General features: G+C 48.9%; 3 protein-coding genes across 3 annotated transcripts; all 3 read right to left on the minus strand.

Moving 5' to 3' along the window:
- Nucleotides 1-253: 253 nt before the first annotated feature.
- On the minus strand, nt 254-1,420 carry LOC123100370 (purine permease 3-like). The gene has a single exon (XM_044522306.1). It carries the CDS (start codon nt 1,418-1,420, stop codon nt 254-256), a length of 1,167 nt encoding a protein of 388 aa, XP_044378241.1.
- A 6,663-nt stretch (nt 1,421-8,083) lies between these two features.
- On the minus strand, nt 8,084-9,539 carry LOC123100371 (purine permease 3-like). The gene has a single exon (XM_044522307.1). It carries the CDS (start codon nt 9,456-9,458, stop codon nt 8,283-8,285), a length of 1,176 nt encoding a protein of 391 aa, XP_044378242.1. The 5' UTR covers nt 9,459-9,539; the 3' UTR covers nt 8,084-8,282.
- Nucleotides 9,540-17,978: 8,439 nt separating this feature from the next.
- LOC123100372 (purine permease 3) lies at nt 17,979-19,362 on the minus strand. The gene has a single exon (XM_044522309.1). The coding sequence runs from the start codon at nt 19,279-19,281 to the stop codon at nt 18,115-18,117; it is 1,167 nt and encodes a 388-aa protein (XP_044378244.1). The 5' UTR covers nt 19,282-19,362; the 3' UTR covers nt 17,979-18,114.
- Nucleotides 19,363-19,667: the final 305 nt, after the last annotated feature.

Raw genomic sequence — 19,667 nt, forward strand, 5'->3', positions numbered from 1 at the left:
TACAAAAAGAATATTTTTAAATACACTTTATTAACTCAACAGTACCACTTGATTTCTTTGTGCTACCTAGCTACTCCCTCCGTTCCAAAATAGATGACTCAAATTTGTACCAACTTTAGGTACAAATTTGAGTCATCTATTTTGGAACGGAGGGAGTAGAACAGAATGAAATAATGTCGTACGAAATGTATGTCTCTATACTATATAGTTTGTACTTTTGAATGGCAAAAACAATAATTCTACACCAATAATATCAAGGGGCAGCCAGCTCGAGGTCTCCGGTTTTCCTCGCCACCTGCTGCTGCAGCAGCTCGCTCTTCTGCGCCTCCACCTTCTTCTGCTGGACCTTCTCGCCGTACATGTAGGAGGCGAAGCCCCATAAGGACAGCACGAGCGCGATCCCCTTTGGTCCGTCGAACTTCTCGTGGAGGAAGAGGACAGCGAGGATCTCAGAGAGCGGCAGGAGGACGGCGATCATGATGCCGGCGAGGAGCGAAGAGGCGCAAGTGATGAGCCCCATGATGCCCAGGTTGAGCAGTTGCCACGACACGGCGTCCCACACGAGCACCAGGTAGTAGTTGGTCTCGCCGAGCCCGAACGTCGCCGCCTCGCTCCGCAGCGCCCCGAAGTCGCTCTTGATGGCCATGCCGAGCAGGCACACCATCGTGCCGGCGGCGCCCATCACGGCCTGCATCTGCATCACCGTGGAGTAGGGAGGCGGCGTCCTCGCGGCGGGTCCCGTCCGGCGCCCGTATCGCTCCATGGCGACCTCAACGAGCGGCAGTACGAGCCCGGCGAGCGCCGCCGCAGCGATGCCCTCGCAGAACCCGGTCCAGTACGTCTTGGATGGCTCGCCAGCCGGCTTCCCAGACCCCGGCCCGACACCGAGCACTGCCGGGCCGATGATGAGCAGCATGACGGCGTTGGCGGAGAAGGGCGTGAAGCGAAGCCCAACGAAGAGGAACGCGAACACCGCCGTGAAGGCGAGCTGTGTCGCCAGCAGCAGCGACGACGTGGACAGCGGCAGCGCCTGCGACCCCATCGCGTACACGAAACACGACACGGCGTACAAACTGCCTAGCATGGCGGCCGCGCCGACCAGGCGAAGCGGGAGGAGGAGGTTGGCGATGCCATGGCGGCGGCCGCGGAAGAGAGAGACGCACAGGGGCGGGAGGAGGAGCGGCCAGCCGGAGATCTGGAGCAGCGCGGAAAGCCACAGGCGTTGCCCGCCGTGGACAAAGTAGACCCGCAGTAGGAGCGGCCCGCCGGCGCCGATCAGGACGAGGCAGGCGCTGAATATGACCAGCAGCGAAGGCCGGTAGCGAGCCGGCGAGGCCGTTGGGGCGGCCATGGCACGGGGCGGCGAGGCGCTTGGCGTCTTTGCCGCTTCTTGCATGGCACTAGCAGTTATGGTTGCCATGAAGCTCTGCTGGGAATATGCGTGTTCTGCTACTTTCGCTCACGAATTTTGTTTGGAGGCTCCTGTTTGTTGGATGCCCGAGATGGTGATGAGCTTGTGAGTAACATGACAGGGTCGTAGAGTTCATATAGGAGACCTAATCAGGAGAAAAATAGTAAGTAGGTGGGTCAAACCTAAAGGAAGGAGGAGAGAAGTACACACGTAGCAGTTAACAATGAGCTCTCCGGTCTATATCTTCTGAACTCATGATATATTTGTCCGGAAGCGCTGCTAATGATGGCAGTGTATGTACTGTACTCCATATCTTGCGTTCAGCTAGAGTAAATATTTTTCGTGCGGTGTTTGCTATTTGTAAGGTATAGCCGAATTTCTCAAACCCGCCATATACGCTTGGTCACGATTTTTGACCTAGACGGGCCCATCAAACGGCCGGAGTGACCGGCACCCCCCATATCCAGCCCAGGCACGTCCACCATGTCATACCCGACAACCCGACCCCACCTAAAAAGTATCTCGCGAAACACCAAGACTTCATAATAACCATCATATGGAGCACATGAAAAAAAAAACAGCTCCAGCAGAGCCCCGTATGAGTCACTATCCCGTGCATTACGTAGAGTCCTCCATATCTGGCCTCCGAGCCTTCATATTTAACGTCCGTGTGCCAACTTATGAAACCGTGTGGCATGAAAATAAATTCACATGGTCCCTCATCTCATGGTGGAGATGGAAGAGAGGTCGAGGAAAAAAACGTCCCTTTAGCGAGTGGGCCCCATGGGGCAGATGAAATTTGGAGGCTAGAATATATAGCGATTCTGAGTGCATATTTTTTTAGCCTGCCATCACTATAGCGATTTTGACGATCGTTTTTTTTTGGCTACTCTGCTAGAATTGCTCTTAGTCACCTAAAAATTGCAAGGACGAGTCGAGTTCCTGGGAGAAGAAGTTACGCGGCATGGAGTTCCGAGGTTGAAGGGGGAAGATGGAGGAGGACACATTTTGTTTTTGTTTTCATGCACCTAATAAATTCCCTGTCCTATTTTGGTGATTGAATTGACTCGGTATAAAAACATAAAAGCAATACTATTTGACATATAATAGTTTCCTGTTTTCAGCTTCAGTCATGACATGGTACATGTCTCTTATGTACTTATGAATTCCCCTGAAACTGTTCAAAATCCTGCATGAATTAATCTGAACAAATTTATTGTTGTCCAAAAGAATCAATTGATACTTGACCAGGGAGTAGGTTTTGTGTCATGGGCACGGCTCACGACCGAGTAAGGATGACTCTTGTTTCATTGACCAGGGCACGCAGGAGCAACTTGCATGCATGTGAGCAAAACGGTCAGCTTAGACTTGTGCGGCGTATTATTTAACCATTTTCCAGTAAGCATTCCGTTTCCGCGTCCATATATATAACCAACCACCACGTATCATCGGTCTATTCCACGTCGGCTCCACTAAATTACTAAGCCTAGCCTAGCTACAACAAAAGTTTCTCTAATACATACCCCTTTTTTTGAATTAAAAAAAACGAACGAGAAGCGGCAGGACCGAGTCATTGGAACGCATGTGACTTGTTGTCTTGAAGGATTTGGTACCTTCATTTTATTTGTTCAGTCACTAATCTACTCCTCTTTGCATGTTGGCATCCTGTAATTTATTTAGTTCGGATCCATATTTTGTGTAAGTTGGGGTCTATCAAATTGCATATATTTTTTGTTCAACCTTGTGCCTAAGCAGAGATTGAAATTGTCATTTTGCTATCTCGACGTGCGTTTGACAGTCAAGTACTCCCTCGATAACTTAATATAAGATTTTTTTTTACACTATGCAAGGTATTTGGGATCCGTAGTTGACGATGGTAAAATTGATGACCGCATGGGTGCCGTACGCGAAATTGGTAGCAATAAGTTCAGAAAACAAACAGTACATTATTGACGTTCTTTCACTTTCAAGTCTGCGCGTGTTCCGTTCCATTCTCAATTATCAAAGCGCTGAAAACACATTCACCTACTACGAGAAAATTGACTCGGTCCATTAGAGCAACTCTAGCAGACCCCGTATCCTCCCGACTCGCAAAACGTTTTTGCAGTTCACGAAAAAACGTCTTTGCGGGCCGGCGCGGACGGCCGTAGTTGCAGACCCCGCATAATGGACCCTAAAAAAAGATATTCCCAGAATATGCTTTTTTACGGGTTGGGTTGCGGCGTCTGATCTGGCGCAGCTTCTCCCGGCCCGCAGAACTTAAATTTGCAACTTAACTTGATCTAGCATATTGCATTGCTTTGCTTTATTAACAACATTGGATACAAAAGGCATCACCAAATCTTTGCTAGAATAGCAAGATCAAAGAAAACAAAAACTACAAGTATGCATTTTAGAAGATTTCCAACTTCCATAACTGCTCCCATTAGTTGGACTAACATCTTCTCCATGCATTCGTTGTTGATCTGTGGATTCTTGATTTTGCATTCTTCTTTCTTCATCTTTGGTTCGGAAGAAGTAGATGTTGCTTTCCCTCTAGTTGCACATGCAGCCGCATCATTGCCTTCGATTGTACTAAGGAGTGCACTAACATCTATTAAATTTCTTTCTATCAACAAATCAATGTATTGCCCTTCCCAAAACCAAAATGAGCATCCATCGTCCTACACAAAAGAATGAGCAAGCTCGAAGTGAGCCAGCGCAATCGTCCTACACTTTCCGCGTGCAGTCGTCGCACTCTATGAGCGGCATCGGCAAGCCACAAAGACGCTGCGCGAGCGCCGAGCCCGGCGGACGGCCAGACGAGTCCCTGCCCGCAAACCTTCGGCGACGGCGGGCGGACGAACTCGTACCTGCATGCGGCGATGCGCCCTTGCCTGGGCTGCGGGAGAGGCTCCCCGACCACTCCATCGCTTGGGGCAGCAACCGGCGGCCGGAAAAAGCCAAATCCGGCGGCCCGCGATGAAGTGTCGCAGATCTGCAAATCCGGCGGCCTGCCGACGCAGGGGGGAGGCCTCGTGCGCGTGGCGGCCTTCCGGCATGCTCCTGCCGGCTGTGGTCGCCTGAATCTTGGGCGGCGGCCGGCGGCGGCGCGAGGGGGGAGAGGAGAGGTGGTTGGTGTGAGAAAGCGCGGGATGAAATGTTCCCCCACCAACCACTTCCGCTTATATGCAGGGCACCGCAGCCGCGAGGGGAAAACCCGCGTTTTTCCGGGTTGGGCTCGGGATTTTGCCGCGCCCTCTAAAATTTTTTGCGGGCCGGGACGGGATGCGGGGTCTGCTAGAGTTGCTCTTGCTCCATCGACACAACATTCTCTCTCTCTCTCTCTCTCTCATCGATGGTGCAGGTGGTTAGGACCCGCCAGATCTTATCATCCGATCGAGGAAGTCTTCTCCGTTGTAGTTTAGGAGGGTTGGTACCCTTAATTGGTAGTAGTAGGAAAAGGCCAAAAAGGGAATGTTGATTAGTTTCCCATGGATTGCTTTGCTTAGCAGCCGAGTTGTTCGTAGTAGGAAATGTAGCAGCAGATACAGTGGCGCATGATTGATTGGCTAGATATTCAAACTTCAATGATCAACGATGAAGCGAATCCACCTATAACATGGACAAAAATCTAGAGAGGCCGTCGTAAGCCATTCTTCAGAAAAGATATCTCTTTTGTGGAAATCTCTCATGGTATTTTGACATGTGTAAGTTCACCCTAATAGTCCATGACCAACCACCACTTCTCAATACCAACAGCTGACGTGTATCGTCGGTATAGTCCACGTCGGCACGGGTAAAAATACTAAGCCTAGCCTAGCTACAACAAAATATTCTCTAATACTCTGCATACTCAGCACATGCATGTACCTAGACGTGGTGATTGTTTAGCAGGAAGAAAACAAAGGAGAGGCGCCTCCGGAGAAAGTGCAGCTTTGAGCTGCATGTTTGGCCCTTGTTCTGCATAGCCACCGCCGGGACAGAGTAATTAGGACGCATGTGCCTTGTTATCCCCAATTTGGCAACATCATATTTCTTTATCTTGGAAGATTCTCGTACTAGCTTATTTTAATTTGTTCGGCAATCTAATTTCTAAGACATGTATGTATGTATGTATGTATGTATGTAGGCATTCATGCAAATGCAATGGTTTAAATTGCTAGCTATGGCTGTGCTATAGTTAACTTTTTGGGAGCATAAAAACTAAGCTATGGTATTTTGTACCGATGTCATAGGCCGCTATAGCATGGCTTGCATCACTTTAAGCCAAATCTGGTACTACCTCCGATCCAAAATAAGTGTCGCCGTTTTGAACTAAACGGCGACACTTATTTTGGATCGGAGGTAGTACTTTGTAAGTGTATCTGTACCATAAACAGTATGTAATCAATTATACACGAAATTTTATTCCATAACGACAATGAAAATTAAACCTAACAAGTTAGCATCCAATCTTTTGTTCACCGATTTTTATCCTGAATTTTTGGCCAGCTGACGATTACGTCCCGACTACTCCTATCAACTCTCATGATGTTGCAACCTGGCAAAAAAATAAATCATCCATCCCTAGTTAATTAGTTAATTGTTGGATTATTTGTTTTTGGTTTGCTTTTACTTTCTTTCTTCCGCGATACCCTACTATAGCCGCTCAGCTCTCGCCGCGAAGCTGAGAAAAACACGATTTAGAACCTTGCATTCTTGTTTACTTTTGTGGGAGTGTATGTTGGCATTTTGTTGGTTAAGTTGTACTTTGAGCTAATTGTACTTTGTTCCGTGGGTCGTCCTGTGGGTTTAAACTAAGCAGGTCACCAATGCATGCAGACTCACAAATTGCCTATAAGAATTTGTGTAAGTCGGTCACCCATGTGGACAGGCAGAGATCGAAACTGTCATTGCTATCTCACGAGACTTGTGCTATGCAACATGAACTCAACGTGTTAATAAACTACTGAACCAAACACTGCAAGTGCGCCGGCCCTTACCATACAAGGCTCTTGGGTCGTCCGTCGTTGAGAAAGGTATGTATGTGAGAAGTTGGTAGCAGTATGTTCAGAAAACAATCCATAGAAGGAGTAATGTTTTGTTTCATTTTCCAGCCTATGCGCATTCCGTTGGATTCTCAACGGTCCAAGCGACGAAAACACTTCACCTACTGCAAGAAAATCAACTCGGTCAATTACTCCATCGACCAGCATTCTCTCTATCCGGATCATCAATGTTGCAGGTGGTTAGGCCCTCAAGATCAAGAAGTGTTTTGCCTTGGAGTCTGGAGGGTGTTGGTATACTTATTTCATACCAGCAAAAAAACTAGAAAGGGAAGTGCGCAAGGAGGTGTTAGTTTTTCAGGATTATTTTTCTTAGCAGCCGAGCTCCTCGTCGTATGAAATGTAGCAGCAGATATAGTCACGCATGATTGATTGGTTCAAACTGCAAAGATCAACGATGAAGTTGAAACCACATATAATAAGGACAAGAATACTGAGAGGCCACTGTAAGCCATTCTTCAGAAAAGGACGATCTTTTGTGGAAAATTCTCTGGACATTCTGACATGTGTAAGTACTATATACCAATTGCTTAGATAAACTAATTAGAACTTTGACAGAAATTGCCGAATCAATAAGGTGTGTACGCTACTGGCCCGGTCATACTCCTGCGGAAAACTGAAATTTTGCTGTTGCACCCACACTTGATTGGGTCGGTTTGTGAATTGTAATGGATAAGTATTGCTGCTTCATTCTTTTCACTAGTACAGTATGTCAACATAACAAGACACTCATCAAACGTCAAGGTCAATGTTGGGAGTGATTTTTCTACCATGCACGGGATATATCATGTATGCATCCCCGTTTGTTATTACTTTGAGATTGGTGCTAGTACGCTATTTGACAGTTTGCAAACTTTGTCTCGGTACAAAGTGTTACATAATGTTTCGCTGAGTTTTTGTCTTGTTTCAAAGTGTACCATAATATATAGTTGTGTACCGACAAATAAGAATGGACTTGTTTCCGATCGAATTTGCTGGTAGACAAAGGTATATAGCAAAACATTATGCTACACTTTCAAAGAAGAAAAAACCCTAAAGCAAAACAAAGTTTTCTGAAAAACATGGCATGGATCTCAAAACAATGGTGGACTGTGGATCCATACACCATTACTTGGTAGAATATCATTCTCTTATCACCAGGAGTCTTTCGTAATTCACTTTGAAAATCTGTGTTTTCTTCTTCTTAATGATTGATACATGATTTTTCAGAGGATTTCTAACATCTATGCGCTTCTCGTATTCTTGTAAAACCAGAAATCACCATACTCATGGTTTGTATGCACTTTGCTGATCACCAGCCACCGAGCCTCCATAGTTTCTACCGGCATCACATCCTCATAGATCAGGTCATCTATCTCTCCTTCATCAATGCCCAATCCATTCATCAGATCCTCAAGTTCCTTGTCCTTGCGAACAGCCGAAGCCGATGCTGTGGCACCCATCGCCGAACTGGTTCAACGCCCCGGGGAAGTTTCACAACCTAAAACCCTACCGCCGCCACCACACCAAGGCCAGGAAGCAATGCAAGGTTGCCCCTGGATCAGCCCGAACGCAAGATCAGAGGGGAGGGGAAGGAAGGAGAATGACGGGAAGGACTCAACGGCGACTCAGATCACGATGGCGTACTCACATCTCCCACTTCCGAGAAGTGAACATTTCTGAATAGGCATTTTATACAAAATGAACATTTCTGAATACGCATTATTAACTCAACGGTACCACATGATTTCTTTGTGCTACCTAGCTGGTATAGAATGAAAGAATGTCTTACGAAATGTTTGTCTCTATACTATAGTTTGTACTTTTGAATGGCAAAAAATAAAAAGTTTACTACACCAATAATATCAAGGGGCATTCAGCTCCAGGTCTCCGGTTTTCCTCGCCACCTGCTGCTGCAGCAGCTCGCTCTTCTGTGCCTCCACCTTCTTCTGCTGGACCTTCTCGCCGTACATGTAGGAGGCAAATCCCCAGAGGGAGAGCACCAGTGCGATGCCCTTTGGCCCGTCGAACTTCTCGTGGAGGAAGAGGACGGCGAGGATCTCGGAGAGCGGCAGGAGGACGGCGATCATGATGCCGGCGAGGAGCGAGGAGGCGCAGGTGATGAGCCCCATGATGCCCAGGTTGAGCAGCTGCCACGACACGGCGTCCCACACGAGCACCAGGTAGTAGTTGGTCTCGCCGAGCCCGAACGTCGCCGCCTCGCTCCGCAGCGCCCCGAAGTCGCTCTTGATGGCCATGCCGAGCAGGCACACCATCGTGCCAGCGGCGCCCATCACGGCCTGCATCTGCATCACCGTGGAGTAAGGAGGCGGCGTCCTCGCGGCGGGTCCCGTCCGGCGCCCGTATCGCTCCATGGCGACCTCAACGAGCGGCAGTACGAGCCCGGCGAGCGCCGCTGCAGCGATGCCCTCGCAGAACCCGGTCCAGTACGTCTTGGATGGCTCGCCAGCCGGCTTCCCAGACCCCGGCCCGACACCGAGCACTGCCGGGCCGATGATGAGCAGCATGACGGCGTTGGCGGAGAAGGGCGTGAAGCGGAGCCCAACGAAGAGGAACGCGAACACGGCCGTGAAGGCAAGCTGCGTCGCCAGCAGCAATGACGACGTGGACAGCGGCAGCGCCTGAGACCCCATCGCGTACACGAAGCACGACACAGCGTACAAACTGCCTAGCACGGCGGCCGCGCCGACGAGGCGAAGCGGGAGGAGGAGGTTGGCGATGCCGTGGCGACGGCCGCGGAAGAGAGAGACGCACAGGGGCGGGAGGAGGAGCGGCCAGCCGGAGATCTGGAGCAGCGCGGAGAGCCACAGGCGTTGCCCGCCGTGGACAAAGTAGACGCGGAGCAAGAGCGGCCCGCCGGCGCCGATCAGGACGAGGCAGGCGCTGAATATGACCAGCAGCGAAGGCCGGTAGCGAGCCGGCGAGGCCGTTGGGGCGGCCATGGCACGGGGTGGCGAGGCGCTTGGCGTCTTTGCCGCTTCTTGCATGGCTGGACTAGCACTAGCAGTTATGGTCGTCATGAAGCTCGGCTGGGAATATGCGTGTTCTGCTACTTTCGCTCACGTATTTTGTTTGGAGGCTCCTCTTTGTTGGATGCTCCAGACGGTGATGAGCTTGTCTGGAGTAACACGACAGGGTTGGAGGGTTTATATAGGAGAACTAATTAACTAAAAAATTAGTAAGTAGGTGAGTCAAACATAAAGGAAGGAGGAGGGAAGTACACACGTAACAGGTAACAATGAGCTCTTCGGTCTATGTCTTCTGAACTCGAGATATATTTGTCCCGGGGCGCTGCCAACAAGGGCAGTGTATGTACTCCTCCGCCACTTGTTGCATTCATCTACAGTAGATATTTCATATTTCTAAGAGCAAAGTTGCTAAAAACACCCAAACTTCACAATAACCTTCATAAGGCATACATGCAAAAAATAATAATTCTCAGCTCTAACAGAGTCGCCATCCTGCATGAATTAATCTAAACAAACTCCCCCTCAAAAAAAATCTAAACAAACTCATTTGGCGTCCTAAAGAAACATTTGATAGGTTTTGTGTCACGGGCACATGGCTCACGACCGAGTAAAGGACGACTCTCGTTTCATTGACCAGGGCGCGCAGCAGCAACGACTTGCATGCATGGGTGCAAAACGGTCAGCCTGTACTTTTGCCGCGTATAATTTGACCATTTTCCGGTAAGCATTCCGCTTTCGCGTCCATAACCAACCACCACATATCATCGGTCTAGTCCACGTCGGCTACACTAAAATACAACAAACCTAGCCTAGCTACAACAAAAGCTTCTCTAATTCATACTCCACACACGATGATGCAAGTAGTAGATATGATGATTGTTGAGCGAGAAGAAAACGAAGGAGAAGCGCCACGACCGAGTCATTGGCACGCATGTGCCTTTGTTTGTTGTCTCCAACTGCTAACTTTCCATTGTTTTATCTTGAAGGATTTGGTAGCTTCACTTAATTTCTCCGTTCACTAATTTGTTTTATCTTGAAGGATTTGGTGGCTTCACTTAATTTGTCCGTTCGCTAATCTACTCCACTTTCTGCGGGTACATGCATGCATGCATGCAATTATGCTGGCATTTTGTACTAGTTTAATTAGCTCGGAGCCAGATTTTTGCGCAAATTGTACTACTTCGTTCCTTGGGTCACAGATTTCGGATCCGTCGTTGACGATGATAAAATTGATGACCGCATGGGTGCCGTAGGTGAAATTAGTAGCAGTAAGTTCAGAAAACGATCGGTACAGTAGTGACGTTCTTTCACTTTCCAGTCTGACGAGTTCTACTTCCACATTCTCAATGATCAAATAGCTGCAAATACATTCACCTACTGCGAGAAAATCAGGCTCGGTCAATTACTTCTCGACACAAAATTCCCTCTCTGTCTCTCGGGGTCATCGACGGTGAAGATGGTTAGGACCCGCGAAATCTTATCATCCGATGGAGGAAGTCTTCCCCGTTATAGCTAGGAGGGTTGGTACGCTTAGAGCATCTCTAGGAGACCCTGCATTCTGTCCCGACCCCATAAAATAACCATCAAAATGCGGGTCGGGGCGAAAAAATCTGCCCGATTGGACCCCGCATCCCGCCCCGGCCCGTAAAAAATTTTGAGGGGCGCGGCAAAATCTCGGTCCTAACCCACGAATACGCGGGTTTCCCCCTCGTCGCTGCGGTGCCCTACATATAAGCGGAAGCGGTTGGTGGGGGCGACATTTCAGCCCGCGCTTTCCCCACCAACCACCTTCCCTCTCCCCCTTGCCCCGCCACCCAAGATTTCGGCGAAAGCAGCCGGCAGGAGCACGCCAAAAGGCCGCCACACGCACGAGGCCTCCAATCCCCCCCCCCCCCCCCCGCGTCGGCGGGCCGCCAGATTTGGCTTTTCCGGCCGCCTGTGGCTGCGCCAAGCCAGCTTGGCCGGCGAGCCGGGGCAAAGTACACAACGTTGTTGTCTGTGTGTTGTGTGCCCCTACAAAATGATGGTTAGCCCTCCATTTAGTGCTATTGTTCAAAAGAGAATGCATGGCTGAGCCCGGGCAACTGCCCCGGGTAGCCGGGAGGTAGCTCCGCCACTGCGCCAAGCGATGGAATGGTCGGGGAGCATCTCCGCAGCCCCGGCAAGGGCGCATCACCGCATGCAGGTACGGGTTCGTCCTCCCGCCGCCGCCGACAGTTTGCGGGCATGGATTCGTCCGGCCGTCCACCGGGCTCGGCGCTCGCGCAACGGCTCTGTGGCTCGCCGATGCCGCTCATACAGTGCGACGACTGCACGCGGACAGTGCTGCGGCTGACTTCGGGCACGCCGAAGCACCCCGGATGGGTGTTCTTCAAATGCGAAAATGACGGGGTACGTGCACTTGCGGTAGCGCATTTTGATAGCTCATTAGCTCATTTCGAACATGCTCATTCATGTATGTAGGAAGATGGATGCTCATTTTGGTTTTGGGAAGGCGAATACGTTGATTTATTGATAGAAAGAAACTTAATAGATGTTCGTGCACTCCTTAGTAGAATCGAAGGCAATGATGTGGCAGCATGTGCAACTAGAGGGGAAGCAACGTCTACTTCTTTCAAACCAAAGATGAAGAAAAAAGAATGCAAAATCAAGAATCCGCAGATAAACAATGAATGCATGGAGAAGATATTAGTCCAACTAGTGGGAGCAGTTATGGAAGTTGGAAATCTTCTAAAATGCATACTTGTGGTTCTTGTTTTTTTGGTCTTGCTATTCTAGCAAAGATTTGGTGATGTCTTATGTATCCAATGTTGTTGAAAAAGCAAATAAATGCACTATGTTAGATCAAATTAAGGTGCAAATTTAGGTTTTCCGGGCCGGGAGGAGCTGCGCCAGATCAGACCCCGCAAAGACGACCCGTAAAAGAGCATATTCCATGAATATCCTTTTCTACGGGTCCGTTATGCGGGGTCTGCATCTGCGGCCGTCCGCGCCGGCCTACAAAAGCGTTTTTCTGCGAACTGCAAACGCGTTTTGCGAACGGCCGGATGCGGGGTCGGGGTCTGCTAGAGTTGCTCTTAATTCATGTAGTAGTGGCAAAAAGCCAAAAAGGGAAGTACGTACAGACATGTTAATTAGTTTCTCCGGGATAGACTGGATTGTTTGTCAGCATGATCGATCGGATAGATATTCAAACTTCAAAGATCAACGATGAGGACAAAAATGCTGAGAGGCTGCGGTAAACCGTTCTTCAGAAAAATAATATTTTTTGTGTGGAAATTTCTTCAGACAATTTGGCATGTGTAAGATCACCCTAATAATGTGTAGGCTATATCAGTTGCTTACAGATAAACTAATTAGAACTTTGACGGGAATTACCAAGTCACTAAGGTGTGTGCTACCGGCCTGTCATGCTCGTGCGGAAATTTGTGTGCATTGACTGAGAAAGTACTGCATTTTAAGTCTAGAAACCATCCCTCCATTACAAGATCAGGAAACTATACCGGTGCTTAACTTTTAGAGCAACTCTAGCAAAATCACTATATCGGATCGATCGGCATAATACTATCTAGTATATAGCAATTTTGGTCGAAAAGACCACTCCAACAAAGTCGCATACGCCCTTTGGCCTACAAAATTTACAGAGCACGCTTCGAATCGAGTCCGCAAGCTTGCATAGCTGAAGGCTAGGGGCGTTGACATGGAGCGGCCTCCATCGGGAGAGAAGTTTTAGTCCGGCCTCTTTCTCTCGCACGCAGCCCGGTCAATGAGCTATTGTCCATACCTCTGCCGCTTCCTGCCCTCACATATTTTGACCGCATGTCGACGAGTGTGTGGGTAGAAATGGTCGCCACTACACTTTCTCGGGTCAGTTTCTGAATTATAATGGAGATGTATTGTTATTTCGATCTTTCCACTGCGATGGTATATGTCAACAAAACACTTCTATTTTGAGGGAACTAATACGCACATGAGCTTGCCAAAAAAAATACGCACATGAGACTTCAAAGCCATTGTCTAGTGTTTTTTCAACTCTTGGAATTATATTTCTACTACCATGCATGGGATATACTCCCTCCGTTTCTAAATATTTGTCTTTCTAGACATTTCAACAAGTGACTACATACGGAGCAAAATGAGTGAATTTACACTCTAAAATATGTCTACATACATCCGCATGTGGTAGTCATTTAAAATGTCTAGAAAGACAAATATTTAGGAACGGAGGGAGTACAGGGCATCCAGGACCCATCATTACAGATTCATGGTACGCTTTTTGGTTGTTGGCAAAATTTCATTTACTTTTTTTCTTGTTTTGAAGTGTATCATATGCATGTTGCGTACTAACAAATAAGCTTGCACATGTTTCATATAGAATTTCTTGGTACATGATGGTACACAACGAAGCATCATCTTACACATTTAAACAAGAAAAAAGCCATAATGTTTTTTTCAAAACTGTCAACCGGGGGGGGGGGGGGGGGACTCCCCACCTGAATATATTTCAAAAAATAGTGGTTCAGAGGAGACGAGAGGAGAAAAAATCCCGCCACAATCCAGCGTGGATTTTTTTATCCGCCTTTTTAAGGCGGTGGGACCAAAGAGTGAGGTCCGAGATGATAGCCCTAATTACATTACACAGTGAAGGAGACAAATCCCTAAAGGTTTTGCCGTTGCGAGCGTCCCAAATTTTCCATAAAATGAGAATCAAAATGAAAGGCCAAAAAGACTGAGGTAGGCCGTGCAGAACCGGCGCCTGCCAAATGTTGGACAGAGGAGGGTGGCAGGGCAGCAGCCCAATGGCCCCCCAAATGGAGCTAATTTTTTTTAAATAATACATTTTTTATTAATTTGCACAAATATTACGCTGAAAAAATAATTTTCAAAAATAATACACCGTCGGCCCGCTGCAGGCCGACTGGGCCTAGTCAGCCCACAGCAGGCCGACTGGGCGTACTCGGCCAGTAGCAGGCCGACAGCTGGCCCGCCTGCCACTTGTCGCACGCGCATTGGGCAGGCCACGTCGCGGGGTGGGGAGAGGGAGCTGTCGGCGCGGCGGTCACGGGGTGAGCCCCTGTCAGCCTACTGCGGGCCGATCGGCTAGCTGCGGGCCGACATGGTGCGGCCCCACCTGCAGCACGCCCGGCTCCCTGCGGCTCGAGCATATCTGTTCGCTATCCCACTCGAGCATATCTGTTCTTCCTCTGTTCTTTCCTTCTCCCTTCTGTACACGAAAATGCCTTCAATTTCTACACCTAAATGAGCCAGTTTTTTGTGGATTTGGCACCGTGAATGGATTCAACTTAGTTAGGGCAGCCAAAAGAGTCCTCGATCTACTGATGGGGTAGCTTGTGGTGGTCGTGGTGAGCATTTTGGTAGCTCGTGGAGGTGAAGGTGGTGGTGGTGAAGTTGGGGCAGTGTGGTGGAGGTGGTGGAGGTGAAGCTCGTCGTTCGTCGTTCTTCGTTGGAGGCGGAACACCGGCAGTTTGATGGCCGCCGTTCGTCGTTCTTCGTTCGCACGCACGCTTCAAGGGTACATTTTAGCAAACATTTTATTTTTCGTAGGTGCTCCGGTAGTATTTGTTAATATGTTTGGATGTGAAATAAATTAGGTGTGCGATTATTGTTATTTGCCCCGGTAGTATACGTAAATATATTTAGGTGTCAACTAATTATTTGTGTAAAAATGTGTAGTTGCTCCGGTAATATTTCGTACTATATGTGGATGTGAAGTATTTAGGAGTGTCAGTATTTGGAGTAGCTCCCGTAAAATCCGTAACATAGGTAGTCAAATATTAAAATCTGTAAATATTTGTAGTTGCTTCGGCAAATATTTGTAATATACTTGTAGGTGTGTGAATTGTATTAGTTGCTCCGTTAATATTCTGTAATATATATAGACATGTCTAATATTTTTTAGTGAATTGTATTTCGTTGTTGAAAAAAATAGATGAGCCGAGATGTCTGATGTAGTGAAGTTCAGATTTTACTATGGTCCTGGTCCTGTCCAAACAACTGTGATGGGAGCAGATCTGAGTGAATTTACTCACATAGAGGTGCCAATGAGCGCACCTCAAACATGGTCTGTCAGTCAGTTGAAAGAATGGATTGCGGCAAGTTTAGGTCTTGATACTGAAACACACACCGTCGGTGTTCATGCATTATGGACACAGTCAAGTACAATAATTTACTTTTATTTGAGGCCGATAGAGCGAGACTCCGATTGGGTGCGGTGGTTACAAGGTTGTGAACGAAGGGGATGCAATCCTTTTGCTTTAGTGCTTCCCGTCGTGAAGGAGGTCACTGCACATGTTGCTCTAGTGCTTCCCGTCGTCGAGCTTCGTGTTTTCTCCAGAGCCACAGCAGCACGATCCCTCGTCGAGCTTCGTGTTTTCTCCACAGCCACAGCAGTACGGTCCCTCGTCCAGCTTCGTGTTTGAGCCAGAGCAGCCGTCACATCCAGCAGGTATGTGTCTTCATATTTATTGTTTTCAATATTAATTGACGCGACCTCATTCTTCATGATGAAACGTTCCATCGCGCAGGAGCATACGGATATCAGGCATCTATGTCGGCATCACATGACACGTGGGGGAGTGATCAACATCCCGGGGAGAACATACAGGCTCAGATGTCGCAGCACACCCAGTGGATGAACATGTTTTCGACTCCTCCACCAGGCCCCACACAGGATACACAACATGACCAGGAAGAGTCTGAGATTCCTCCTCGTCACATTATTCCACCCGACAGGTGGGGATGGTCGCCGCTTCCAGATCCGCCTCCCCGCCAGGCTAGACGTCGTCACTGACGCTTCTATCTATCTGTACAGACATTACCATCTATTTCTGTGTGAGACTTATGCCTATTCTATGTATGAGACAAATGACTATGTACTTATGTATGAGACATATGCCTACTCTATTTTAGTACTCTGTTATCTGAACTACAAGATCATATTTAGATAGAATATAATGCTCATACAACAAGACATTACAAACAACTAGATAGAACTACATCTAAATTAAACGGTACGTACGACTGAACTTGCAACATACAGCATAAAAACTACATGAAGTCATCATCGTCATTCTCGATCGATGCAGAACTCTTGCCCTTCGACGGTGAAGAACTCTTGCCCTTCGACGATGAATAAGTCGTGCCCTTCGACGATGCAGAAACCTTGCCCTTCGACGATGCAGAACCCGGAAGCGGCGGCATGAAGATATCATCTTCGTCCTCGCTCTCCTCAGTCCATAAACATGGATTATTTGCTGCAATCCTTCTGAAAGTTTCACTCTTCGGCACCACTACCTTCTTCCACCTTTCATGCAACCTAAGAAGTTCTTTACGTACCTCCTCATAGGTCCTTTCAGGCCACCCAGACCTACGTAATTCGTGAGCCAACTCTTTCATTATGGTGTCACTACCGGTGAGTTCATCCCATGGAACTATCCTATTGTCCATCCTGAAATCGATAGCTAGCCTCAGAAGAGTCTTGCTCATCCCAGGGTGAAAACTACGATCGAAAGGATAATGCGACATCTCAACTACACTACACTGGAATGCTTATCCACCTCCGTCTGAAGGGGGTTTTATAGGTAGAGAGGAGAAAATGGCGGGAAAGAACGACTGCAGTATGGCGGGAAAGAGTTGGCGGGAACATATGGCGGGAAACGGGTGGCGGGAAAGAGTTGGCGGGAACATATGGCAGGAAACGGATGGTGGGAAAGAGTTGGCGGGAACATATGGCGGGAAACCGTGGATAAGAAACGGGTGGCGGGAAAGAGTTGGCGGGAAAATATTAAGGGGAAAGGGTTGCGCGAAAATACGTCGTAGTTTTGAAAAAAAAAATCTGTAATATCGTACGGGGCAAAAAAAATCTGTAATATGGTATGCATGCATCAGTCGGCCCACAACAGGCCAATTAGTTCCTGTCGGCCCACAGCAGGCCAATTAGTTTCAATCGGCCCACAGCAGGCCGACTGGACCTTGTCAGCCCCCAGTTGGCCGACTGGACTTTACCTGGTGGCCGATAGGCCAATCGGCCAGCAGCAAGCGGATAGGACCCCAGTCGGCCTGCTGTAGGCCGACTAGGACCAGTCGGCCTGCTGTGGGCCGACGGTGTATTATTTTTGAAAATCATTTTTTGGGCGTAATATTTGTGCAAATTAATAAAAAAAATGTATTATTAAAAAAAAAATAGCCCAGATGGATGCCGCCGAAGGGATGCAACAGTCTGGAACAAACAAAATTTGCTAGGACGATTGAAAAGCAACTATGGACAGTGGATCCATGCACGGTGCATATGGTAGAATATCATTCTCATCTCTGGTGTCCTCACCTTTGTATTTTGCGACGGTAGTGTACTCAACATAACGTTTGCTACCTTTTCCCTCCCATAACTTCTGCCATCTTTTCCAATGAGATGTTTGTATAGTCTTTTGAATCCCCGTTTGACGTCAATAAAAGCTTCCCGCAAAAGAAAAGTTAATAAAAGCTCTCCTTAAAAAAATTCCTGAAGAAGCAGCAATATGCATATTGTACTACACTTATTGCAAGAAGTGAACATTTCTGAATAGTAATGTTTTTTATTAACTCAATGGTAGCACTTGATTTCTCTGTGTTACCCTACTCTTGTATTTCCTGTGCTTTTGAAATTTAAAAAATAATCACTACACTACACGCATAGAGAATTTGCCGGTCTTCAAGGGGTAGCCAGCTCGAGGTCTCCGGTTTTCCTCGCCATCTGCTGCTGCAGCAGCTGGTTCTTCTGCGCCGCCGCCTTCTTCTGCTGGACCTTCTCGCCGTACATGTAGGAGGCAAAGCCCCAGAGGCAGAGCACGAGCGCGATACCCTTTGGTCCGTCGAACTTCTCGTGGAGGAAGATGACGGCGAGGACCTCGGAGAGCGGCAGGAGGACGGCGACCATGATGCCGGCGAGGAGCGAAGAGGCGCAAGTGACGAGCCCCACGACACCCAGGTTGAGAAGCTGCCACGCCACGGCACCCCACACGAGCACTAGGTAGTACTTGGTCTCGCCGAGCCCGAATGCCGCCGCCTCGATTGGCAGCGCCTTGAAGTCGCTCTTGATGGCCATGCCGAGCAGGCACACCATCGTGCCGGCGAGGCCCATCATGGCTTGCATCTGCATCACCGTGGAGTAGGGTGGCGGCGCACTCGCGGCGGGTCCCCTCCGCCGCCCAAACCGCTCCATGGCGACCTCAACGAGCGGTAGCACGAGCCCGGCGAGCGCGGCCGCCGCGATGGCCTCGCAGAACCCGGTCCAGTACGTCTTGGATGGCTCGCCCGCCGGCTTCCCGGACCCGGGCCCGACGCCGAGCACCGCCGGACCGATGGTGAGCAGCAGGACGGCGTTGGCAGAGAAGGGCGTGAAGCGGAGCCCGACGAAGAGGAACGCGAACACGGCGGTGAAGGCGAGCTGGGTCGCCAGCAGCAAGGACGAGGTGGACAACGGCAGCGCCTGCGAGCCCATCGCGTACACGAAGCACGACACAGCGTACAAACTGCCTAGAACGACGGCCGCGCCAATGAGGCGAGGCGGGAGGAGGAGGTTGACGATGCCGTGGCGGCGGCCGCGGAAGATGGAGACGCACAGGGGCGGGAGGAGGAGCGGCCAGCCGGAGATCTGGACCAGCGCGGAGAGCCAGAGGCGTTGCCCGCCGTGGACGAAGTAGACCCGCAGCAGGAGCGGCCCGCTGGAGCCGATGAGGACGAGGCAGGCGCTGAATATGACCAGCGGTGAAGGCCGGTAGCGAGCCGGCGAGGCGGCCGTGGCGCGGGGCGGCGAGGCGCTTGGCGTCTTTGCTGCTTCTTGCATGGCCGGACTGGCACTAGCAGTTGTGATCGCCATGATGTGTCTTAGCTTAGCTGCAAGTATGTTTGTACTGCTACTTTGCTGTTTCTTGGATGCCCTCTCTAATCCTCTCACACGGGTGGTGAGAGCTTGTGTTAGACAGGGGCTTGTTGCAAGGGTTTATATAGGAGCAGGAAGACGTGAAGCTCGACCCCAGAGAAAAACTAGTGGCTAATTTTCTTTGATAAGAAAAAACTAGTAAGTAGACAAATTATTAAGTAGGTGAGTCAACATAAAGGAAGGAGGAGACAAGTCAGTACACACCTAAACAGTTAACAATGGGTGATTGCGTCTGCTTGTTCTACTATTTGTCACTCAAAATAATGCCAATAAGGTACTCCTACTATTCCACTTGTGGAAACTTGTAGCATACTTGTATGCCG

The sequence above is a fragment of the Triticum aestivum genome, chromosome 4D (assembly GCF_018294505.1).
Source record: "Triticum aestivum cultivar Chinese Spring chromosome 4D, IWGSC CS RefSeq v2.1, whole genome shotgun sequence".
NCBI lineage: Eukaryota > Viridiplantae > Streptophyta > Magnoliopsida > Poales > Poaceae > Triticum > Triticum aestivum.